The 26,774-nt window shown below is 42.8% G+C and overlaps 1 protein-coding gene across 1 annotated transcript; it reads left to right on the top strand.

The window, feature by feature from the left end:
* On the top strand, positions 1-26,462 carry anxa5a (annexin A5a). The gene is made up of 12 exons (XM_056438892.1): positions 1-69; positions 3,174-3,258; positions 9,344-9,438; positions 11,165-11,278; positions 14,232-14,322; positions 15,178-15,257; positions 15,552-15,602; positions 16,733-16,826; positions 21,287-21,382; positions 21,951-22,009; positions 22,765-22,887; positions 25,941-26,462. The coding sequence occupies exons 1-12, from the start codon at positions 1-3 to the stop codon at positions 25,998-26,000; spliced, it is 1,017 nt and encodes a 338-aa protein (XP_056294867.1). The 3' UTR covers positions 26,001-26,462.
* Positions 26,463-26,774: the final 312 nt, after the last annotated feature.

Here is a 26,774-nt window from a genome sequence, read left to right as displayed (position 1 = left end):
ATGACGGTTCTCGTGGCGATACTGTGTGCGTTGTTTGTGTTGGACTTGGGAGCAAGGGGTCGTACCTGGGTGAGTAGAAGTCCGTTGGCCGTTGCTCATGGAGGCACGTGCTTCATGGCTGCAGTACCAACCCAACGCAGTTGGCACAGGACACACACTTTCAGAGTAGCATGCTCCGAGACGTACCCCGTAATTACTTTGCGTGCTGCGAGAGCACTAGTTGGGATATGAACTGTCAAAGGTCTTGACGTGTCACGGAGGTGGTTGATTGTTTTATTATTGCTTACACTACCGGTCAAAAGTTTTAAAACTCCATCATTTCTCCAGTTTTTTTTATTGAAATGTACACAGTTTAATTTCTCAATGTACTCTGAAATTAAAGCAAAGAACAAATAAACAATTGGAGATAAAGAAAATAATCATGGGATTGTTTTTTGAGAAGATGTAATCTAAGTTTAGGACTCATCAAATTATCGACTCCTTTTGCAAATTTAACAGCCGAACACACTCAAAGCATTCTTTCTACAATGGGAAATCTTCCAGCTGTAAGTTCTTAACTTGTTCCCTGAAAAAGGACTTGTTGTATAACTTGGAAATGTACATTATTTTTTAGTAACTTAAACTTTTGTGTTTAACCTCTGGCAGTTTGTCGCTGGCCTTTGTACCATTTCAGGTTATTTTCAGGCTTTTGTGTACTCGTCCTGTAACATGTTGCAGAATAATTTAAAACCGTAACTACTGCTTTTGAATATAAAATGGAGGCAGGTTCCCAAACATGTCAATGTTCCTCAAATTAACTGTCACTGTCATAATTTTTTGTTTATTCTAACTTGTGGTGTTTTGGTGTAACTATGTGTTTTATATGTTGCCAGTCTTGTCCAGGTCACCCTCGAAAAAGAGATTTTTAAATCTCAATGGGTTAACTAAAGGTTAATTAAAAAAATACACTCTATTAATAAATCATCAGCGCTGCACAAAAGGTAGTCTACTCTCATCGGCACAAAAGACAAAAGGGGGGACGGCTTCACTTGATCTCCTTGATCAGATTCCAGCCTCTCGAGCTGGGAGACGGATGCCAGACGGTCCTACATGAGTTGAATGAGAAGTAAAGAGATTACGAACTGATGACGGGGGTCTAATTTGTACCTTTCATATTATCATGTGAGTGGAAGGTACTGCAGTTGTCTATTGTGTCCTCACTGGGTTTAAATTACAGCCAAGGACAGTTGAGACGATGTTCCCATATAGCGTTTTAAAAAAAAGTTCATTCAACATTCGTTCTTCTTTGAGATGAGCATCGACTGTTACTCTACTGTCGCGTCCATCTTGTTTAATAGACCCATTAAAACTACCGTGACTACAAGAGTCGCGGAAAGAGGACTTGTTGCCGCTCGATGTCAAAAGAAAATATGAGACTGCATCTGCGGGCTACGCAGAGTTATGACTATTTCAATGTTAGGGGAAAAAAAAGCTGCTCTAAAATGTGCAATTTTTAGGAAATATGAAAATAATCATTGCTTTGCGAGTTTGGTGCCACGCTAGTTCATTTGTGAGTGTCTCTTAGTTTACTTAACATACTAAGATTTGCAAGGAATACACTTCCAGCAGATTTGGTTATATTTACATAATGTATTCATGATTTATTTTCTTAAAGATTTAAATCTTAAGACTCGGGACCTGCCGCTGGTCTCCTGCAGTGTAGAAAACTGCAGTGGAGAACTTCGTTAGCCCCAAAAACAGAACCGCTGATGGCAACATCATTAGTGTTGCAGATAGTCAGAGTTTCACTTAATGATGGTACTAAGTCAGTACGATCAATCCTCTGGGGACTTTGAATACCTTTTACGAAAATGTCATCGTAATCCATCCCATCGTTGTTGAGGCGCCTCCATCCTGAACCAAAAGCGTCTTGGTGGACGAAAAGTAGACGTGGAGATGTTTCTCTGGCTCGGTGAAGCCTCTGACCTGCTGGTGGCGCTGGGTTAAAAGCAATTGGAATTCATCCTCTGTGGACCTTGAATTGTGTGTTTCATGGCGATTTAATCCAAAATCGTTTCAGTTTAACGTGACCACAATGCTATCCTGACAGTTTGACAGCAAACACCGGCGTCTTGGTAGAAGACGAAGACAAAATACTGAAATAAAAGAACATTTAATGAGCAATAATGGTTGAATCACCCCAGTTAAGACATGTGAGTTTAAATAGCTCATGATCAATTTCACTGTAGACAAAGAAAGGCATATTGTGCTTTGTTTAATGATGAATGCAGGCAGGATCAAAGCCGTGACACTTTAACATCGCCGTGTTGCGAGAAGAGGCCGTTCTCTTAAACTAATAAGAGATATTAAAAGAGACCTTTAGGAGGAGACAATATTCTCAGGGTTTGTTACACGGCTGCGGCTAAGGCAGATGTGTTATTGCTTTTCTTTTTCAAATTACATTTCCCATGGAGAACAATATTTAAGTGAGACTCATTTTTACAAATGACCTGCATGACACAAAGCAGCGGCAGCCAGACTTGATTTAGGTCGTACTTAAAGTCCTTAATCCCAGAGTTCGGAGAGATGTTCAAACCCAAGTGGGGCTACAAACATTTCATGTGTAATGATTTTCAATATCTTTTAATGATTTCTGCCCATGGTTTTATGTCTGTTTTAAGGGAAGCGCTTGAAACTTATTGACGATCAGTGAGCACTAAATCCTCTATTTTATTTGAGCATTTCTTAAAGGCACAGTAGCGCACATTGCATACTATTTAAGGATTGATTATCTTTCATTTCCATTCAAAGGTCCAGTGTGAAGCATTTAGCAGGATCGATTGGCAGAAATGGAATTCGATATTTTAAACTTCTTTAATGCATGATCACCTGAAAATAAAAATGGTTTATTACCTTTTAAATGGGCCGTTTATATATATTTAACATTGGCTCTAGAGAAAGCCATTTGCGTTTTCATGTCAGCCACCGTAGTTCCCTTGCATGAATGTTTTTAGTTGGTTGTAATCTAAAAGTCACCGCCACACGGCACTAAATTCTACACGGTGGCCATTTTATAATTGAGATGTGCAGAAAGGCTTCATTAGGTTCGAAGGTTTCTCGTCTACGTTGGACATATAAATGAAGTGTTTCTAGCAGCAAAACCCTTGTATTTTGTTTTTGCCGTCTTCCCACAGGCGCACAGAGGCAGCGTGAGACCGTACGTCAACTTCAACGCCGAACAGGACGCCGACCTTCTCAATAAAGCCATGAAAGGATTCGGTCAGTGCGTACACACTCTACTCATTATGGCCTCAGTGATGTGATATTTAATGGGAGGAAAGATGAACATATCTACCTTCTGAACCCGGTGGAAAGTTGTTTCCTCAGTTTAGAGTGTCTTCGCTACAGAAGGTTTATTTGCACTTACCCACACATGACTGTTGTGTCATGTCTATACGTCATTAGTCTACATCTAGTCGTTTCTTTATTCCATTTAATTTAATACTCGTTCTGCTCCTCACCAGTTTAACAATAATAATGACAGAGCTGTCAGGGAAGCCGTTCTTCACAATTAGCGCTATCCTCGGGAAACGATGTCGCTCTCTCCAGTGTGTGCGGTCTAATTAGAAGAAACGCAAAGTTTGAAACTTAAACTTTATATAACAAACTACAAAGACAAGACGGCGCTTTAAAGTCCTTTCCATCCTTACTGCACCACCAGAAATAGGGACACAAAAAATAACAGTCAATTATATGATTATGATGGCAGAAGCAATCGCTGGACTGGTGGTTATAATATAGTTTGATATCTTTGTATGTGGGCTTAGTACTAAAGTTAAAATATTAGTCCAGGCAATCTAGCCAATTTTACCATTAAAAATGGAAATAAATGCAACAGAATTTATTTTTGCACAGAGGTCTTCTATGAAGTGTCCTGAATAACATACTAAAAGTCCTAAGAAATTACTGTTGCGGAAAAAGGTTAAATATGCAAAAATCCAAGATGGCCGCCATAAATACATGTCTCATATCTCCACTTTTATAAGACATTTGAATGATTTAAAATACGATTACACATTTTTTGGACATGAGAAATCATTTAGAGTATGTTTTGACTTGATCAGATGTAATGGTCATGGAAAAAAATCCAATATGGCCACCAAAAATCCATTTCTTATCATATATATGTGCACTGATATATGACATTTCATTTAATTAAATTGTATACTAATATAATCAAGGCAGGTAAGTATTTTGTAGTTTATTAACTACATTGAACTTTAGTAACATACTCATCAACATAAATTCTACACATCACATGAAGAGTATAGCAGAAAGGTGACACAACATGCTACTATTGTCAATACAGTGATTGATCATTGTAGATGTTACACTGTTGGAATGGGTCCAACTCAACCGTCATCATCATATGCATTTGACAAATCTGGTAACTGAGTTGGTCCAGCTTACACCACGGCATTCTCTGCACACATTTGTGCAAGGCAGGCCATATTTTCGGCATGTGCACCTTTCGGATGGTACAGTCCTTTTTACAGCTATGACAGTTGACATCCAGCAGTTCTGATGAAGCGGCTGGTTGGTCGATCTGTATTGGCCAGTGGCGGGCCGTCAGGGCCAGCAAGGCCTTCTCTGCTGGCCTAAACATCATCAGAATATATATTTTTTTCTAAATATATTTTCCCACAAATATGTATTCAATTATTTCCCAGAGTAAGAGTTATTCTCTTAATTTCATAGCGTTCCTCTTGGTTGCGCTGCTGCCAGCCCCAGGTTGAGATTGGTCTTTATGTTAGATCTTTTATCCAATCATATTCAGCCATCGTGTGTTGCCAGGGGGCTAAAATCTGCCCTTAGGTCTTCAGAATCAACATTGCGGGCGCTGGTAGCTTCAAGTGAATGGGAATGACGATGTGTCAACCAATCAGCTTTAGAGTTGGCTCCTCTAGGCCTTCGAGAAGGCCCCGGAACCGGCACAGGAGCAGCTAGCAGGCGGAGTGCTGCACGTCTTTTGATTGGATTACCAATATTGAGAGGCGGGTTCTATGGGCAGGTAGATGCAAAACCTCAGAACTAGGAAACTGAATTTGATAAAGGAATTAATTGGCGGACTACAAAGCAGTTTTTTCAACCCACAATGGCGGAAGGAGGAGAAGATGTCGATTTGGTCGAGCATATACTTGAAATCTGCTTTGGGTGCGACAATGCCCTGTTTAGTGAACAAACTAGTGCAAGTGACTTTTTTCTTCTTTTTCTCCGTCATGATGCGCGCATTCTGCAGCGTGCGAGACGGAGAGCCGAGAGAAATGACATGCTGTTGTGTAGATACGATCAACATCAGACGGATGTTTAGTTTAATAAAGAAACAAAGACGTGCTATAGAGAAAATGACGGGGGCGGGCCAATTTTTTTTAATGTCATGCGATCTACCAATACTACGCCGCGATGGACGTATTGAGCAGCCCTGGTCTAGAGCCATGGCATCATAATGATAGTAATAAGAGGTGGATTAATTCGGGTGGGACTGTGTAGGACCTCACTGAAGGCCCACGGCCCGCCACTGGTATTGGCAGATATCGCCCGTCAACAACGTTCCATCCATAGTCCTCTGGGCTCATATCGATGCAGGCATCTTCCTATTCCATAACATAATAGTATACACAAAGGCTGTGATACTAAGAGGAGCCAGAGGTTGGGATTCCATGGCGGCGGTAACTTTTAAAACCTTGTCACAGAACCGCCGGTATAAGAAGCTGTCTATTCCTTCGTCTTCGGCACCACCATACATTGACACCAATGCCTTCTCTCCTGCTGCAATGATCGCCTCCATTGCTGAATGAGATTGACTGAACACTTTGGCCTGATTGTAAAAGACAAGGTCATTCTCGATTATCTTGAGTGCCACGCCCTTCCCGAGACCAAAGTATTACAGCCTGAAATTGCGTGGACAAAGAGCGGGTGATCACAAAGTTTAGGATCGAGCAACTCCCTGGATTGTTTTATGCAACAGACTCTCTTCTACTTGGTAGATTGTTTCGGCTCCGGTGCCATGAACAACATGTGTGCGTCCATTTTGACATGGTGCAGTAGGAGAATCAGCAAGTCTGTGTCCTCCCTGATCAGTACAGTGTCTTTTGTTTGGGCAGAAGCAACTGCTGTTTGAACAATTAACACAACGCCGTCGTGCGTTGCCTGGTCTATGCAACAGCCAGTTCCATCCAGCTTGTCGCTTAGATAATGGATGCATCGCTGCTTGTTTGCTTTGGTGTTCAGGAAATCTTCTTTCTTTGATTGAATCATTATGTCACCACGAAGTGTCTTGTCACACCAGCACAAGCCCCTGTTCATCTCAGTTGTGTAGCATCTTTAGTTGCGGACTCATCTTTGTACCCATAAAAGACAACGACAGCAGCTCCATACGTGTGTGTGACATACGCAACGGACATTTGACACACACTGTCAGATGTAGATCAGCTTGGTCATGGCATGCAATGAAGTAGAACACCACCATCTAGTACATACTGGACATTTGCATTGGGTTCTGGTTGCTCTCCCTTCATAAACTCCTGAGCACATCGGCCAGTGTTGCCTTATTTGCCTGCAGGGGGAGTGCAGCTAATTCAAACAGTGCAGGTGGATGAGTGCAGAGCTCATACTTGAATAAGGATAAAACATCTTCTGAACGCTGTCCTATAGTTATTAACCTCTGAATTATCAACTGTGGATCCATCGTTACAGGTTGTCATTTGACCTCCACTGTTGATCTTGATCCAGGTGTCGTGGCCTGGTCAGCTTTCCTGAAGACATACTCTTCTACAGATACCCCGACCAAGGAGTCTGGAATATCTTCCCCAATTTCTCTTGATCGGTCAACGTTGACTCCTTTTTGGGCCGTCATGCCATTGGCGATGTTGACTGCTGGTATGGACATGACCCACAGTAGGCGTTGAGTTTCGGTCATGCTTTTTCCTCGTGTCAGGCCTCCGTGCGTCTTTACGCTCCTCAGAAATGTCTGTGTACAGATTGTAAAGTCCTCTGAGGCAAATGTGTGATGTTAGGCTATTTAAAATATACTGAATTGAAATCATTGGCAAGAACACCGTTGAGGCCTTTCCTGGGTGTTGACAATGATGCAACATCTGCATCATACCAGCCCATGCTTGTCTTGGAGAATGAAGGAGTCGTGAGCTCTTCCATAAGACATCTAGCTGTGCTGTTGGATCTTCTGCCTCCAACAATACAAGGGGTAGATATGTAAGAGATGGTAATGCTGGAGTGATCTTGAAGTATCGAATATTGATGCGACCAACAGCAGCAATGTCTGCAGCGGTCACATTTGCTTTAGGAATATGCTTCTGTTCTTCTTTGGTGTTGCGTTGCAGCACGCCACTGACCAATTGGTGGTCATATGAGATTTGTTTCCATGACGATTGCATCCAATCAACTCGTAACCTATTCTAAATGATTCCTTATGTCCAAAAACTGTATAATAGTATTTTAAATCATTAAAATATCTCTTGTGATAGCGAAGATATGAGACATTATAGATTTATGGCCGCCATCTTGGATTTTTGCTAATTTAACCTATTTCCGCAACATTAATTTCTTAGGACTTTTAGTATGTTATTCAGGACACTTCATAGAAGACCTCTGTGCAAAAATAAATTCTGTTGCAATTTTTTCCATTTCAAAAGTTAGTTTGCCTGGACTATATAGGCATGTTATGATATCGAACAAGAGAAATTACATATTTTAAGTGAAAATGTAAGTTGTTTTCTTTCACCACTCTGTCCTGTTTTCTGTCAATCTTAACTAATCCAATATTATAGGTTATACTATAGTTTGATGTCTTTGCATGTAGGCTTATCATTGGTTGTAGGCTTTGTACTAAAGTTAAAATGTAGGCATGTTATGATATTTAATAAAGAGAAATTACATTTTTTAAGTGAAAATGTAAGTTTTTTGGTCACTTCTCTGTCCTGTTTTCTGTAAACTTCTATAATCCAATACGAAAGTTCTATGTTCACTCGGAAGATTTGTCAATGTTACACACTGAAGGATGACTATGTCCATTCAGCATTTTTAATGTGCTCTGTAAACCCACCAAGACACTCTCACATGAGTAGCTGCGTCGCTGTCTGTGTTATGCTGCTCTGACTTGCTTGTTTTTGACAATAATTACATTAATTGTGACAATACAACATAAAACTATCACACTCAACTGTTTATCTGTCACTGGACACGACATGTAACTCTCTAATCTTTCAGGGAACGATGTGATTCTCAGGCCAGGTTACTGTCGCTACAATGGCGCTAAAACGCTAGCGCCATTAGCATCCATTAGCTAATGGTGCTAGCCTTAGTTGGCTGTCTTCTAATGCACTTAATAACAATATATATATGGCTCTTGTGTACTTTTCTCATCTGTAAACACACCAAGACAGTCTCAAGATAATAGCTGTGTCACTGTTATGCTGGTTTAACTTCCTTGTTAAGACAAGAATTACGGAGCCGATTATGCCAAAACTCTCTACGGCCACCTATTGGCGAACACGAGTATTGCCCTGCAGCGACTTTAGATGCAAGCATGAGTTAAGTTTACTCAAAGCATTTAAAATGATAATATAAGGATGACGGGGGCAAGGTACTAACGCAATATAATACAATAACAATTCTGACAACAATATTGACCTTTAAAAATGTCCAGGGAGCCACATCAACAGCAGGTTTATTTGTATTATTAAAGGCATGCTACGTTTAAGTATACAAGCTTTACTTGAAGAGCACAGACAACAGAGAAGGTCAGTCTATTAACCCAGTGGCCATTTGTGTAAGATAAATAACTTAAAGGTCACATAATGTATCTCTTTGCTTAATTAATGGCTGTTAAGATTAATTTAGATTACATTTTAATAGTTTGACTTATTTTAATTGGAGATGAAATGTGATAAATGCAGCGCTGCAGTCATTAGTGTGAAATCAATGGGCCGAGGATGACCATTAATTCAAAGGTGTACTATGTGTGACCATTTTAAAACCGATGCTAAAAAAACAACCTGACTGACGATCTCCTATTCTTTCATCGTCTGTGTCTTCCTTTCACCAGAAGAGCAATTATGCAGAAATTATAAAAAGAAAACTGAGGAGCACAACGATTACACAACATCTGTTTATAGTCGGCGTTCTCATTACAGATCAGCCAAGTTGCAAGATGGAAATTATTCTCAATTGAGGCTTCTGTTAGAAGACGGGTGCAAACGGAATAATCCTTTAAAAGTTTAGTTAATTTAGATGTAAAGCTGCATGTGATCATTTGATCCGTAATATTCTCGTTTGACTCCTGCAGGTACGGATGAAGACATGGTCCTCATGCTTCTGTCGGCACGCAGCAACGAGCAACGGCAGCAAATTAAAGCCACGTTTAAAACGGCCTATGGAAAGGTAAGCCGAGCGGCCGGGACGGAGCTGATGGCGGCTTAAGGGTTCGGGGGTCACGTCGCTGTCGCCGTGTCCGCCTCATTCCCCAAAGTCACCTGGATGAGGCTCAAAGAAGTCTCTTCCAAAGTGCACCTTATCGATCTACCATCCCTTTATTATCATTTTTCCTGGGCAGAAATGTATACATATATTATTGTCAACACTCGTACCTTAAAAAGCCCAAACTCTGAATACTTTTCCATTAAAAAAAGTACTTTTAACACTTGAAGAATATTTTGCCTCTGTTTATTCTACAAAGGACTTTAGTTCCTAGTTGTACTTTCTGCATTGTTCTCTTGCTACATTTTAATTCAAGGTGCAATACAAGAAATTCAGAGCATAAAATAGCAGCAAATGACTATTTGCTATTTTCCACAACAGTCTATTTTTTGTTGACGTGGCCGGGCGGCTGAATGTGTTTTTAGTGCATGGTCGTGCCCCCCCCCCCCCCCCCTCCTGCCATCTTCTATGTAGTACCTTAAGTAAAGAATCTGACCACTCGACTTCTACAAAGTTATTCAGCCATCACGCTCTCCTGCATTTTCTTTTTTTTTACGCTCTCCTTCTCTCACTGAAGTTATTTTATGACCACCTGTGGAAATAAGGCAGCAGGTTAATTTGCTTTCTGTGGAAGTTATTAAAAGCAAACGCATGTGCACCCTGAAGTATAAATCGTTGAGCAAACGTGAGAAGAAAAAAAAAACGAGGTACTTCAGAAGATCTGAAAATATGTCTCCTGGGTTTTCTCTGAATATTAGTGTTTTATCAACATGAGCCAATTATTTTTTTGGGATAATATCTTCAATGCCACACCATAAAATGTGATTTCCTTCAACTACACGTTTGTAATAACACTTGAAATGAGAACTGGTTTAAAACAACTCGAGAAAACGGGTAAATCTTGCCGAGTGCACGCTCTTATATCTCGCCTACATTTGACTATAAGAGTGTCATTTTCTGCTCTTATAACAAATGTGAATTGGATTTAAAAATTTAGCTTTTTATGTGATTATTTATGCAACCCGGAGAAAGATCATATGTTGGTCTCATGCGGGGCTGTTAAAGAGACGAGTGTTTGACTGTATTGAACCGGCCGAGCGCACTAGATCCTCGGGTCTCGGGTGTGTTGTGCACACAGACGTTATTACTCATTCTTCACAGCGACTCCCGCTCGGGTCGAGCTCCCTGCAGCACCCGCATATGTGATTCATGCAGAAATCAATAAAGCCATCTGTGAGGAATATGTGCCGCCTTGATTAGCTCGGTGTTTGAGGAAATATGCCAACGTAAATATATATTTTTTTCATTTCTGCAGGTAGATTTTCTTGTGATTATCCTCCAATTCTCTGAAGATGTGGGCAGTGAAATGTCACTTCATCTCTGACGCAGAGCACGCTGTGTTTATATTTTCACGCTTGTGTACAATACTTTCAGAATAATCTACATATCTGGGAGCCCTAAAAAGGTCAAGTTTCCTTCTTCCTGTCTCTGTTATGGTATTGCTATTTGTACCCAATGTTTTGCACTCATTTGAAAGAATATTTGGAGTAGAGCAAAAAGCACCACACGGCTCATTTGTTCTGTTCCTTTAACGTTTAACAGCATTGGAGTTACGCAACGTGAAGTTCAATACAAACGGAATTAGAATGGTTTCTGTTCTGGTCGTTAATCTCCCCCCCCCCCACCTCAGGATCTGGTCAGCACACTGAAATCGGAGCTCGGCGGACTGTTTGAGAATCTGATCGTGGCGTTGATGACCCCGCCTACCTCCTACGACGCTCTCCAACTGCACAAAGCGATCAAGGTAAACCAATGGACTTTTCGATGCTCCACTTAATTGCAGGCGTTGCCTCCAAATGAGGTGAAACTCTCCGATGTTCCAACAGTCGTCTGAGCGACGGGCCTTTGTAATGACGAAGGCTCCCTTCCATCAATGCTTTGCCAATAAACCAGCATGCATCATGCCAGTGCCCTGGCGTTGGCCCGCTCGGATGGAACTCCAGTATTGATGTAATCGGTGTCACCGGTGAGGCAGAAAGAAAGCCCGTTGCATCTTGATTTACCAAATGTTTTACAGCCATCTTCGGTAAAACTACAATCCGTCATATAGCATGAAAAATGACCACTAAATTGATATTTAGAATTACCCAGAGATGTAATGTAACTAAATATATTTACTCCAGTTCTGTACATCCTTGTACTTTGAGTATTTACATGTTTTGCTATACTTGTACTTAAATTCACTACATTTCAGAGGCAAATATCATACTTTGATAACTTAACTTGCTTTTCAGATTAATGAACAAAATTAAGATTGTATTTTAGGTTAAAATAAGGGGAGCAATTCACAAACTAACAGTAGTTCCACCGTAAACCTGCCGCAACATTAAAGTGATGCTCAAGCATCAATAATTATAACCCAATCATTGCAATGCGTGTGTCCAGGAAATGTTGGTACTGGCTGTGTCACGTGACTAATTGAAACCATTAGCAGGCAGTAAACAAGAGAAAATTAATTACTCCCAAATGATGACGAGGGCAGGACAATAGAGTTACGCCCTCTCCGATGTTCGGCGAAATATTTCCTCGTCAACAAGAGGCAGAATTCTTTTCACCTTGTATGAATATTGCCATGAATTACACATATTATATCTGTCTGTGAAAGTCCCAGTTTAATGTAGTACGATTTAGTTTTGCTTTACGTTGCCAACACGGCGTTCCACTCGGCTTGCTAGCATGTTAGCTTCAGAATCAGAATCAGAAACAGGTTTATTGCCAAAGAATGTTTTCACAAACAAACGAGGAACTTTTTTTGGCGGAAGGTGCAAGAATCGCGCACCAAGACACCCGCTGCGCCATCTAGAAAGGGTGGATGAAAGATGACAGCATAAGATGAGGGAAGAGAGGCGAGAAAAAGAAAAAGCCAGGCCCCGACTATGCCCCGAGAGGGGTACAGTGTGGGAGCAGGAGAAACAAAAAACACCATTGCACATAAGCACATACATCTTAGACATGACTGTAGGAAGGGGAGGAGGTAATCCAAAGACTGGGCGATAGCCGGCGTGGGATGGGGGGTAGTGAGTGCTTTTCAGTGTGATGGTTGTGTGTGTAAGTGGCCTGATGTATCGTCCTCCCCCAGTCCACAACAGACAAAGTTCTCAGTCCACAAGATGGTCGTTGCCATGGAGATGGCCTTGAAGGGTCCTGGGGAGAAAACAACCACAGGTGTCTGTGGATAGGGGGAAGGGAATGAGAGAGTCTCGCTTCAGTGATCTTCGGGGGAGTTGTTGTTCCAGTCACGGCCTTGGCCAAGGCCCGTCCTGGTAGAGGCAGATAAGATTGGGATTGTTTGGTCTTCCAGTAGCTGCAATTCAATTTACTATTCCTCCACTTTCCTCCCGTTTGCCAATAGGATTTCAAATCGATCCAATTTCATTTGCAGAGCCGTCAGCTTCTCCACGATGTTGTCATTCTGACGGTTTAATTTGCTAGCTTGCTAAGTAACGCCGTCTCACCCCGTGCGTTTTATCCAGCGGTTCTTTTTTAATCAGTCGTGAAGCGAAAGAACGAGCGCGACCCGTCGGTTTCATCACATCCTGGTACGAAACACACGGGCATCGTAGCTTCAGGGACAGGCATCGCTTTTTGGGTGTAATTACGTATTCTCGCAGTTTTACAACCGAATGCAACTGTTATGACTTGAAATGTATTTTTTATTGACATGTGTAATTCACGGATGGATGGACGTGTAGTTCTTTAGATGTTTTCTAGTTTTCCGACCACTGGAAGCGCTTTAACACATGAAATTCACCCATTCATACGCTGATGGGAGGAGCCAAGGTTACATCAGCACGAAGACTCACGCGGCTATGGGAGCAATTTTGGGGTTAAGCGTGTTGCCACATTGGCTGGCGGAGCCGGGGAAACCCTGATAGTTCACCGGAGGGGGCGGGACTTCACCCCTGTATGCTTAAAAATACACGCACGGTTCACTTCCATGAGAAACAACCCGCTGTAACTGACGGTATGACCACGTGAGCAGAGGACTCGAGGCAGAGCTTTGTGCTCAATAATGAAAATCATCTTTAATTTGATCTCGCCTCATCGTCATTACCGCGGCGCGTGTCGGATGTCTCTTCCCGTCTACTGCGCCTTGGACGTAGCTCAAATGGACCGCACGTCACGCTCGAGCAGACATCTTCCATCTGGGCTCGCATAATTGTCGGCGCTGTAGGCCAGATATATTACCCAATTTATTTTATAGTTATGGAAATGATTAATCCTTCACATCGGATTTCTTTTGAGGCATCACATACTTGCTTGTTCCCGTTTTGAAGGAAAGGACACGAGGTTCCGCAAACTCCTGCATCCTTTTATCATAATACAAAGATGTCTTTTCTTCTCTAATCACATTTGCTTTTTTTGTATTTCCAGCACAAAGGAAATGTTCAATCGTGGTGAAGCGTTGAGGACTCGGCCTCAACGTTCCCATCACACCGGCTCCCTTTGTGTGGCGTGTCAGACGTTTCTTTTTCTTGTGCGGAAGGTTAATCACAGGAGGAGATTTTTCTTTTAGCCGTTCAACTGAGCGGCTTCATTCTCCAATGACATTTTTTGCTGACAAATTCTATAGTTTTTAGTCAATAATATTTCTGAAACATGTATTTAGTCGGTTCGGATAACTTGTATTGCTCTTCGGGGGCGGTAATGTAACCAAATATTGCACATCCATGTTTCTTATCGTGTTTGGTTCCCAGGGAGCCGGGACCGAGGACGACGTACTGATTGAGATAATGGCCTCCAGGACCGGCGACCAGATTAAAGATATCGTCAAAGCGTACGAGAAAGGTGAGTCACTCCGCTGAGAGAGAGAGAGAGAGAGAGACCGTGCATGTTAGTTATCCAGATAAGGGCGAAATGTTTGAGTTTAAAAAAACAACTCTACACCAGGTGATTGTTTTTACTGCCCCCTAGTGGTGTTCCCTCTCACTGCTGTGACGTTGAAGCGTACTTCAGGGCGTGTCGGTGCAAAGTGACATCACATGTGGGTGTGGTTACAGGTGTGATGGAACTGTTTAACTCCAGCGTCAAAATAATTCAACAGGAAACCAATATGAAGAATTTCTCTATACAGTTTAATGATTCTCTATTATTATTGATGGCAAATTTATATCGAAAAATAAATTAATCGGTATTCTACCAGAAGAAAGTATTAGTTGACTTGTTCCCATATCCGGTATTATTTTGTACACATGTTGGATCAATTCGCACAGTAATTCTTAAAATTTATTTTGTTTCATATGATTATTAAAATAAAATAGTTTAACTGTTGCATGTAGCAAAGCTTGACACTATTTTTTTTTTTTCTTAATTCAGATTTCTAGTATCTATATTATATATAATTATTATTGTATTTATATTAATATATTTATTATTATATATTAAAGGGAGAGACTGTCTTCCCCTTGTGCACAAAGCCAATAATATACTTCACTTAGACACCTGAGTCACTCTTAAGGCAACCAACCACGATGCAAAATGTAATGTGGCAACAAGAGGCCAGTTTATTTGATCTGGATGAAGGCGAAGGCCACTCGGTCCGGAGGGCGGCTCATCAGATCTGTGCCTACCGGAGGACGGCATGGGAGGGTCGACATCAAGCATGTGTGACTGTAGGCATCTTCTGCCCCTCTTCTCTTTCAGAGTTCAACGAAAAGCTGGAGAAAGATATCTACGGCGACACCTCGGGTCACTACCAGAGACTGCTGGTGATCCTCCTGCAGGTACGGAGAGACCTGAGTTTCAATCTAGTTTAATTGGTGTAGCTCTATTACAAATTTGTCGTGATGATGAGAGCCTCATCCTGTCACGAGGGGTTCAGGGCTCTGCAGCATTCGATTTCTCTTTTCGGCCATACATGTAGTAATCTCTGGGGAATACATCAGATGTCATCTTCAGGGATTACCTCGGTCGGGAGAAAGCTCTGAGCTCATTGTCTTTCCGTTGGCGTCTGACCTGATGTTTCCCTCCATCGGTGCGTCCGTCTCTCCGTGTGTCTGTCATTCGTCCGTCCGAAGGCCAGCAGGCAGGAGGGAGTGGACGAGGAGAACGTAGAGAAAGACGCCAAGGTAAGAAGCGAAGACGCGAGTAAAACTCTCCTGAAATGGACCGGAACATATGACGTCTTTAAATGGTTGCGGTAACATTTAAGTGATTATAAAATGCAACCTTGTACAGGTCGTGACCTCTGAGCTTCGTTGAAATGTCACGGTGTTGAGGACGTGCTCATATTTGTGAGGCTGCTCTCGAAAGGCCACGGAAGCTCCGACGAATAGTCGATGGGGTGAATCGATTAAAGCGCGTCAACCTTCGGGACTGGACCGTCTAGTTTCCCGATAGACTTTTGCAATTCATTGATATTGAGCTGTGAATAAAGATCTAGTTATAGTCAACATTAAGTTGCATTTATCTGTATGTAAAACAAATTATGGAGACGCCAGCTCTGTGGAAGAAGTAGTTCCTTTACTTCAGGAAGAAGAAATACCACCAAAAATACCCTTAACCCTTGTGTTGCCTTCGGGTCAATTTGACCCGATTCAATGTTTAATGTCGGTGTTCTTTCGGGAGTCAACAAACAAACATAAAGTACCTCACACTTAAACTTGGAAAACAATATTAATTCTAATAATTTTCTGGAGATTTTAATAGCTGGGGTCATATTGACCTCAAGGGTAAAATATGTTAGTAAATATAAAGGTAACAGGAGGGTTAAACATTGAATCGGGTCATATTGACCAGGGTGAAACATTGAATCGGGTCAAATTGACCCGAAGGCAACACAAGGGTTAAGTAAAAGTCATGAGTTAAAAATGAAGTATTTATTGTATAAGTACTTTCAGTATTAATGGCTCCGTTCAGATTATTACTGATTTATTATTCAGTTTTTAGCACGAACGAATACGCACGAGAACATTTAATGGAGACAATTTTAGATACTTTGTACACTTAGTAGTATTGTACTGTATCGTATACACGTTATAAAAAAAACCTAATTAACTAAGTGTTAAATAGTGGAGTAAAGTTCAATATTTCTATATAATGGTATAAAATGCTAGTGAAGTTACTAATATTCCACCGTGATCCCCCATGTAGAAATACCCAATTGATCTGAATTCAATTACACATTAATTGTATAGTTTAATATTTCTCGTCATCTGAACGACACGATCCAAACTGAGTCATGTGTGTGTCGTTGCAGGACTTGTACGCCGCCGGTAAGGGCATGTTCGGCACCGACGAGGATCAGTTCATCACGATTCTTGGCCGACGCAGCGCGGAGCACCTCAGGAAAGGTGAGCCGGTTTGTGCTGTGGACCGCTGCGAGAGGGCAGCATCCAGCGTTGCCAATGACGACGCTCCATCAGCCTTTTCCTGTTTATTATTTTACGTAAATAATTCAGACTTCATTTACAGCGTTGGTTCATGTTAAAATGGATGATGGAACGAGCGGTACGAGTGACGTGTGTATAATATACATATGTATATATATGCATCGGTCAAAAGAAAACGTCTCGCTGGAGAGCACATTCTGGCATTTCAATTGTTTGTTGCACACAAAGTGAAAAAAGGAAGAAGCCAATTTGTCCAAAGAGAACAGTGCAACACTTCGCCCCTCAAGGTGAGAGCTCGACAACAACAGTGTTTGGCGCGTTGGTGTGATGAACTACCGCATGTATCTCTGCAACCGGGAGAAAGCAGAGAGGAAAGTGGTGAGACTCGTTCCAACTGGTTAGTGGAAAAAAAGTTGAGCAGCAAGAAACTCAACGAGGCCTCAAGGGAGGAAATGTGGCCTCTACACTGATTGGACGAGCGATCGTCACCTGGTTTCTATTGAGTGTCATTTGAATACCAAAAGCCAAGGGGCGGTGTCAACGCGGCTGGAGGTAATTGGCACTAACTTGGGCTCATAACCGGGTGGGGTTTTTCGCGTCAGCGTGACTCATCGGACGAAGACTCGGAGGACAAAGACATAGGAGTCTTCCGTTGGAGTCTTTTCCCCATTTTGTGAATATGTGTGTCTTTTCCATACCTGTGCGTATCTCTACTTGTAGTTACTATAGGACTCGCTCATTCATGTACCGGAACCCCTCCTCTGTTATCCTTCCTACCCGTTCTACTCACACCCAGCACCTGGTCACAGGAGGCCTCTGGAACTGTCAGTCAGCCAACGACTTCATCTCTGGCTTTGCTGTGGAGCAGTCGCTTGACTTCCTGGCTCTCACTGAGACCTGGATCACAGCAGACAACACGCTGCTCTCTCCTCTGCCTTCTCCTTTAGCCACACACCCAGACCCTCTGGTTTTACTCATCTCACCCACATGGTGTTTCTGTCCCTACCTTTATCCCACTGACTTTTGAGTTTCATACTCATCCGGTCCAACTTCACATTGTTGTTCTCTACCGTCCCCTGGTTCTTTGGGAGATTTCTTGGCTCATCCTTCTGGGTGACTTTAACATCCAGACAGAGAAGTCATGTGATCTCTTACTCTTATTGTCTTCCTTTAACCTCTCACTCAGTCCCTCCTCCTACTCACAACAACCACCTTGACTACATTTGAAACTGCTCTACCTCTAACCTCACTGTGACTCCTCTCCATGTCTCTGACCACTTCTTCATCTCTTACTCTCTCTCGCTCTCTGGTACTGACAACCCACCCATATCTACAGACTCTGCACCTGCAACATTCGCACCCTCTGTCCCTCCTCTCTTGCCTCCTCTGTCCTATCTGCTCTCCCCTCAACTGACTGCTTCTCACTCATGCATCCTAACTCTGCCGCAGACACTCTCCTCTCTTCCCTGTCTTCATCTCTTGATTCTCTTTGTCCTTTTAAGACACGACCGGTTCGAAAATCTTCTCCGGCTCCGTGGTGGTCGGACAGAGAGCCACCCGGAAAGAAAAATCGAATCAAGCGGAAGACTTGCTCTTCTATCAATCTCCTCCTCCTTCTCTTCCTCTATCTCTGCAGCCAAAAGCTCGTTCTACCTGACCAAAATTCAGTCTTCCTTCTCTAACCCCAAAAAACTCTTCTCTATCTTTTCCAACCTCCTTGATCCCCTGTCCCCTCCTCCTTCCACCCTTTGAGCCACTTTGTCGACTACTTTACAAACAAGATCCTCCTTTACAAATCCATCTTCTATCACCTCACCAACACTAACTTCTTCATCCCTCTTTCCTCTTTCACCCCTTGTCTCCCAATCAAGTTCTTAGCTTGGTGACCTCACCACCTCTCCCATTCTCCAGGCTATTGCTCCTGACCTTCTGACCTTCCTCACCCATCTTATTAACAGCTCCCTCTCAGCTGACTGTCTCCTAACTCTCTGAAAGAGACCAGAGTCAACCCTCTCCTGAACTGAAGTCAGCAACTACAGACCGGTCTCTCTTCTTCCTTTTCTCTCCAAAACTCTGGAGCGAGCTATCTTGAGCCAAGTGTCCTCCTATCTCCACAGTAACAACCTTCTTGACCTCACCAGTCTGGATTCAAGGCTCCTTGCTGTCTCTGAGCAGCTTCACACTGCTAGAGCAGCCTCTGTCCTTATCCTTCTCGACCTTTCTGCAGCATTTGACACCATGAACCACCAGATCCTGATCTCTTCTCTTCAGGACCTGGGGTTTCCATCAACTGCACTCGCTCTTTTCTCTTCCTACCTTAAAGACCGGGTAACTTGGAGAGGATCTGTGTCTGATCCTTGTCCTCTCACTACTGGGGTTCCTCTCCCTCCTCTTCTCTCTGTACACAAATTCTCTCGGCTCTGTCATATGGCTTCTCCTACCATAGCTATGCTGATGACACCCAACTGATCTTCTCGTTTCCACCGTCCGAAACACGGGTGGCCTGTCTGACTGACATCTCTCAGTGGATGTCTGCTCACCACCTGAAGATCAACCCTGACAAGACTGAGCTACTATTCCTTCCAGGAAAGGCTCCCCACCCACGACCTGACTATCACCTTCAACAGCTCTGTGTTGGCCCCTACCCGGACTGCCAGGAACCTCGGGTGACACTCGACAGTCAACTCTCCTGACGGCCAACATCGTCCTGTAGGTACATGCTGCACAACATCAGGAGAATCCTCTTCTTACTCAGAAGGCGAGGTTCTGATCCAGGCTCTGGTCATTTCACGCCTCGACTACTGCAACTCCTCCTGGCTGGTCTACCTGCTAAGGCCATCCGACCCCTGCAGCTCATCCAGAATGCAGCAGCTCGACTGGTCTTCAGCCTCCACCCACACCACTCCGCCTCCGCTCTCTCCACTGGTTACGGTGGCTGCTCGCATCCGCTTCAAAACACTGGTCCTGGCCGGATCGGGCCCATCCGGGATATGGTCACGGCAACAGCCAATCGACTTGTGCCTCCTGCTGTTTGCTGTCCCCTCAGTGGTGGAACATCAGGACAGCAGAAAGTCTACATCTTCCGTCGGAGACTGAAAACACACCTTTCCGACTATATCTGGATTAAAAATATGTCAAAATGACCGACAAAGACGCGTGTGTTTACGTTTATGCATCTGGAACCATCACGATGAACTAGTTTCATTTGGTGTCTTTCAAAAAGGAATGAAAGAAAACGTAGTGCTGTGATCAAAGCTTCATCTTTAAAAAGTTTCTTTTAAATTTTTTTGTATTTGAATCTCTTCGAATCCCGAAAATAAATCTACGAATCTCGTGCTTTGAGTAAAAAGAGACTAACAAATCTGGCGTCGTCCACAAGCCGCGAGCTCAACATCTGTGAGCGCTAACTATCTCCGTGTTCGTCGTTGTTTACGTTCATCATAAAGAGAATTAGACAAATAGATAATAAAATAAAACACAAGAAGGGAGTGCAGTCACGATAATATACAACAAAGTATGAAATGTGATGTGACCATTTCATCATTTATTCACCCTGTTGGAGCTATTTATTTGATATTATATGGGTAGATGAAATCGAGCGTTCTGATTGGCTGAGAGGAGTCACGAGGTGTACTTTATTCAGCAGCTGTTTACATTTATCTGAGCGTTCCATATCAAAGATATTTTATTGAAGAGGCTTACCCAGGTGCATGCTGGTCCTGTACCTTCATATAACCACAGGTTCCCACATTGTTGCCCAATTAACAAACAAATGAACAATCAAAAGACTAAATATATCCAGACAACGTATTAAACTAAACCATCATGAAACGGCTTTTCTAATGCATCAACACTAAATAAGCAAACAACCCGAATGATTAAACAATACTATGATTTATTTATTTTTATGTCACAGACTCGTTGCGTGAGGAATTCATGAGTGCGTCGGTATATTCGAGACGTCTCATGATGCTCGCCGGCTCAAGGAGGTTGACTCCATTGCCCCGAATATTAACATCAATAGAGCCGGTTTTCAAATACAGTGGAATGGAATGTTTTAGTCACCCGAGAGGCCCCTGAAATAATACACCTCATGTGTAATTCATAGTCATTACACGCGCGGCCGACACATATTCAGGTCGTCTTGACTACGGCAGGTTTTCACCCCCCCCCCCTTCAATTTATTCTGTTAACATTGGCACTGAAGCCGTCACATTCAGGGTCCTACCTGTAACGTCGGGCCTAAAGCAGCTTGAGGACGATATGATTTCACAATAAGTGCACAAATGAATTGCCGTAATACTAAAAATGGTCTGTTCACGTACATTTGACCCCTGAAGTCCGACTGGTCCAGACTTTATAAACGCTGAACGGTGTTTATTCCACATAATCCACACGTGTTGTTGCTTCATTCTCTGCAGTGTTCGACGTCTACAAGAAGCTCTACGGCTCCGACATGGAGGACAGCGTGGAAGGAGAAACCACCGGGAACCTGGAGAACCTGCTGTTGGCCGTTGGTAAAGACCTGCGACGGATCCGGGGTCCAGACTCGACGGATCCGGGGTCCAGACTCGACTGATCCGGGGTCAGACTCGACTGATCCGGGGTCAGACTCGACGGATCCGGGGTCCAGACTCGACGGATCCGGGGTCAGACTTGAGCAAGACACTAAATGTAAATTACATTACATGTCATTTAGCTCACGCTTTTATCCATTTATATACCGTAGACACAGCTACAGGGAGCAACTCGGGGTTAAGTGTCTTGCTCAAGGACACATCGATTGGGGCGGGGATTGAACCTCCAACCCCCTGGTTGAAAGACAAACCTGCTGACCCACAGTCGCTCCATGATGAATTTAACATGATTGTAAGTCACTTTGGATAAAGGCGTTGGCTAAAATGACATTCAATGTAATTACACAATCTGTTTTATAGTCTAATCTCTTATTTGCTATTACTTCCCGGGCAGCGGGTCGAGTCAACAGAACACAGCAGGAGCTGATACTTCAGCGGTAATCGGTGCCAACAGCATGTCAGATCAACATGACGCAAACCTTGAAATCTGCTTTCTTTGCATCTCTAGTGAAATGTGCCAGGAGCGTGCCACAGTTTTTTGCCGAAGCCCTGTATAAATCTATGAGGGTAGGTGTCTGTTTTTTACTTTATCACACTGGAGACCTTCCTGCCTCCTAATGAGGGTGTTTTTGTTTTGTTTTGTCATCTCAAAATGAGACTTTCATTATGAGGGGAAAACGATGCATAATAAAAAAAAACTATATGAATTGGTGCCTTTGCAGTTCAGCGAGCCTCGAGGTCACTCCAACTCTCCAAGAGATAAAAACCACAACAAGTCGGGTTTTTTACACTATGAGAAAATTCAAGATAAAGTGTTCATTAGTGAGCTTCAGATGAGCCGTTTCCCCCCTGTGTCTGGACGACTGCTGCAAAGAACCAAATTAGAAATCAAACGCTTTATATCTGTGCAGTTCCTCCGTAATGTGTTTTTTTAGATGTGCTTTTCCTCCCGGATTTAATTCATTTCCATACCTGAGGAAAATCAATTGGCGCGGACCCTTAAAAATGTATTTTGAGATGCATAATCAGCCGTAATGTCGAGTCTGCGTTCATTTAGGTGCTAATGCAGTTTAAATTAATAGTTTAGAGTGGGGAGAAGATTGATGCTCTGCTGTGTGTTATGCCACGCAGCTTACTAATTGATTTTATATTCTAAGCTGTAACAGCGTGCGCTTGAATGATTTGCAGAAATAAATGTGCAGTTATGAACTAAAAACGATGTTTAAAAAGAAACAAATGCTTTCCACTGTCGGGCTGGTTCAAAGATTTTAATTTTCTACGTTGTTACGCTGCTTAATGTGGGTTGTTGTTGTTGTGTTTAGCGCGCTGGAACGGACGACGACACCCTGACGAGGATAATGGTGTCGAGGAGCGAGGCAGACATGTTGGACATCAGAGTCTGCTTCAAGAAGACTTACGGAGCGTCTCTGCGCACCACGATCCAGGTACCGCTCGCCCGGACTCGTCCGCCTCTTCACACGCTCCACAGGCGCCGATCCTTTGAGACGACAAAAAATCCCGATGCTCCTGAACTCAGCCTTTCCTCTGCGAGTTTTAATCCTCCTGTTGCCTTTAGGGTCGATTTAAGCCCATTTAATGTCTCAAAAATATATGAGCGACATGTTTTTTGCCTCATATTTCATGAGTTTTCCTGCTTTAATGCGTCACATAAATACAGGATATGTTTTCTATATGTCCTGTAGACAGCTACACATCGGTGTTTTTTGGTGTCGGTTTGACCCCAGGCTGTTTTAGCTTTAAAAAACATAAGAAATATCAACATTTTACACTTGTTTTGGATGATAATGAGGTCACTATAGCGTGCACTTTTATAATCTGTAAGGGCCCTGACATAACAATGAACAAGTTGGCACAGCAGCCTTCTGAACACTATTTTTTTTTTAATTTAAAAGGCTATTTAGGTAGTCAACAAACGCACATAAAGAACCTGACACTTAAATTTGTGAAATATTTTGAATTATAATAATTTGCAGGAGGTTTTAAATTTGCTGGATTCAAATTGACCTCCAAGGTAAAAGTTGTTGGTACGTTTGAAGGAACCGGGAGGGTGAAGACCCCCGCTGGAACAATGGGAGTTGCATATTTAGCGATTTACTTTTTTAAATGTCCTGCGAGACGAGAGGAAGCCGCTCCGCTGTCCACATGAGGCAAAGTGAATCAGTCCGGGGGGCCAGATGTTCCTGCAGTGAAGAGATTGACGTCCTCCATTCAGAGAAGACCAATGCTGAATGGATTAAAAGTGTTTTTTTATTGCAATCATCAATTGCAGCCACTGCTTTTTTTTAAATAGATATTTCCCCCCGTGATGACATTGCATAGCACATTTTTTACTCTTTTTATGACTTCATGTTCATATAATATTTTCACGGCAACTATTTTTACCACTAATAACAATAATCGTGCCTGCACTCCACAGTAAAGGTGCATTCACAGCAAAAGCGAAACTATTTTTTCGCACGACCGAATCTCATGAAAAGTCAACGTACAGACGCGTGTGGCTGCGATAGACGCGATATTTTCCCGGGCGGCGCGATTGGGGCGTTTGGGGCGACGCGATGTGGGCGGCGCAATTTTCGCCCGGAATTGAAATTTTTCCACTTTGAGGCGGTCATCTCGCAACTCGGGCCAATCAGCTCTTGAGTTCCGCTCTCGTAGCGCTGGAAGCGGAAATCTTTCAGACGTAACAGTGACTTCATCGGTGAAAGTGACCGAGCTGAGTGAGCCTACGGGTGATGTCATGAACCCAAACACGAGGGCGTCAGTGTGTGGGACGTCCACAACAAGTATAAAGTAGAACTAGTGGTTAGTTATTCTGGCGGATGAAGGAAATGACGGTCTTTACGGAGACGAGACACAGAGATAAGCCCCGCCCCTCGCGGAGCGTCTCGACGCTCATGGTGAGAACACGGTGAACGGTCGAGCGAGTAAACTCACGCGTCTTGGGCGACGCGAAAAATAGTTTCGCTTTTGGTGTGAACGCACCTTAAGACATGAAATACCTGTAAATGAAGTGAGCCAGAGCCGTAATGATGTCATTAGTCTCACCTGCCGAAGCCCGTCATTCAAAGTGAACTGAATCCATATTTATTATGGGCTGGATTGATGGTGTAAAAACCATCCCACTGTTCCCACCGCGCCCCGCCTCCTCACCCTTGAACCCTTTCAGGGTAATTAGTTCCCTTAACAGCCGCCAGCCGCTCGCTGTCACGGCGCGCCGAGAGAAACTGTTCATGATTTTATTCATATGCTTAATTTCGTATTAATCGCTTCATAATTACCAGCCGTAACGACGTGTCACAGGCGGCGGCGTTCTGACGGCGACTGGTTGATACCTTCCACTTGGAGACACGACAACTTTGGAAAAGGCTGCAAAGTGAGCGGCTCGGTAAAATGTGACATCGTGATGCAAGAATGAGATTATAAAACCCCAAATTGAGTCGGCATTAATGTGTTTATTGAGATCTGTGGGTTTTTCCCCGACATATTTCAGTGCATATTCATGGAAACATTAGTAAATACCATTCTCTGGCATTTTGACGCTTGTGGATAAATAAATGAGGCGACTGAACGTCGTCGCCAGAAAACTGTCCTCTGTTATCTCCGTGGCGACGTCATGTGACCGTGTTGGTTTCTAACGTTGCGCTTCATTACTTCAATTCAACAGACGATGGGATTTTTTATATTGGATTTGATTGCAGAAATAAATGCTTAAATATAGCTCTCTATTAAATCAATCTTAATCATTTACAATAACCTCCACATTGTTTATCGGCTTCAAACGTGTAACACGGCCACATTGACTCGTATTGGGTATTTAAATGGCGTTAACTTGGTGTAACATTGTTTTTAATCTGTTTAAAAAATAAATCTGTACAGGATTCCACTAACAAGTTGAGTTGATTTTAAATATCAGGATGCCACTATTGACAAGTAGATTTAACTTGACATATCAAGAGGCTGCAGAATCCAGACATTTATACGAATTATGTTAATAAATGCACATTGTTACTGGCGGAAACATTAATAAACACCGTTAATAATAAAGTGAAGTACAAAACCTAATAACCAGAGCGTTCTACGTAGCTTGTCTCTGTATTCATACCGTTCTTTGGCTCTAGCTAACGTGCACTAGTTGGCTAGTGGAGGCAAAGGGTCACGATACGTCTGGAGAGTCGTGACAATGGTTTGACAGAGGATGGCGAGCAGTGATGGGGTTCTATGTCTCAAGGACACTCGGACATGTGGGGAGGCGGAGCAGCTAAGCCCTGCCCACATGCACAAAAATGAGGTGACGTGAAAGTGTCCTTGGAAAGAAATACCCATTGAGCATTTTGAAATTATAATATCTAGAATGGAAAACAAAGTGCCTTCCTCTTAAATCCCCAAATAAATTCTGATGTTTTGAGATTATTTGGTGAGTAAAGAGAAATCTGAATTTGATAAGATTGTCAAAATAATTCTGTTTCTGTTGTTGCAGGAGGACACAACCGGAGACTACCAGAAGGCGTTGCTCTACCTCTGTGGTGCGGGGGATTAAAGTCGTTTTACGAGGCGTTTAGCGCTCCGTGTCGCCAGATCTGATCCACAGTTTCCGGCCCGATCGCAGCTTAAAACCTGCAGCCCAGTTCAATACCAATCACGTGTCGTGGAACACACACGATGAGCAAGCAGAGAACCCACCAGCACGACACGCTTCATTCTGAAAACACTGACCTGCTGCTTTCACGTGAGATAAGTTATTGATCTGGAGCTGTAGATTCTTTAGTGTTTCTGTGATTGCATTTGCATCAATTAAGTTACAGTCGAGGAGTGCATTGACTTCAAAGATGTTTTTCTTTCATATTGGTGATTTGAGCAGCTCAATAAGTAGAGTGCAGTTTAGCTCGTATAGTAGGTGACAAATGGTTGCAGTGTTTTGAATTAATTAGTGTTTTTGTTTTTATGTTTTCAGTTGTCTGTTGGTGTTGAATTAATAAATAAAATCTAACATGTCAACGTCTCTCCCGCTCACTAATTTCAAATGAACAGCTGATTCCGACTTTAATTACAACGTCGGCCTGTCGGCGATCTATAATGCGCCACTGAGGTGCGTGAGTCTCGTGTAAAGAGGCTCCGCCTCTTTCTGCATCAAGAGGCTCTACCGCAAATTTATTGGGTTTTTGGGTCAATAGATGGAGTTGCACCACAGGAGGGCAGCACAGTTTATAAGGAGATCACTGTTTCTCTAGATTCACAGGTAAAGACGGTGTGTGTATATATATTAGATTTTTTTTAAGGATTAAAAAAGTATTAAATTATATTCAAATTGGTT

This window comes from Pseudoliparis swirei, chromosome 19 (assembly GCF_029220125.1).
Source record: "Pseudoliparis swirei isolate HS2019 ecotype Mariana Trench chromosome 19, NWPU_hadal_v1, whole genome shotgun sequence".
In the NCBI taxonomy this organism is placed as follows: domain Eukaryota; kingdom Metazoa; phylum Chordata; class Actinopteri; order Perciformes; family Liparidae; genus Pseudoliparis; species Pseudoliparis swirei.
This window is presented reverse-complemented; position numbering and strand designations above follow the sequence as displayed.

Coding starts and splice junctions, on each gene's coding strand:
- anxa5a (XM_056438892.1), top strand. CDS start 1: ATGACGGTTCTCGTGGCGATACTGTGTGCGTTGTTTGTGTTGGACTTG. Junction 15,258..15,551: donor TGCTGGTGATCCTCCTGCAG/GTACGGAGAGAC, acceptor GTCCGTCCGAAG/GCCAGCAGGCAGGAGGGAGT. Junction 22,888..25,940: donor CTCTGCGCACCACGATCCAG/GTACCGCTCGCC, acceptor CTGTTGTTGCAG/GAGGACACAACCGGAGACTA.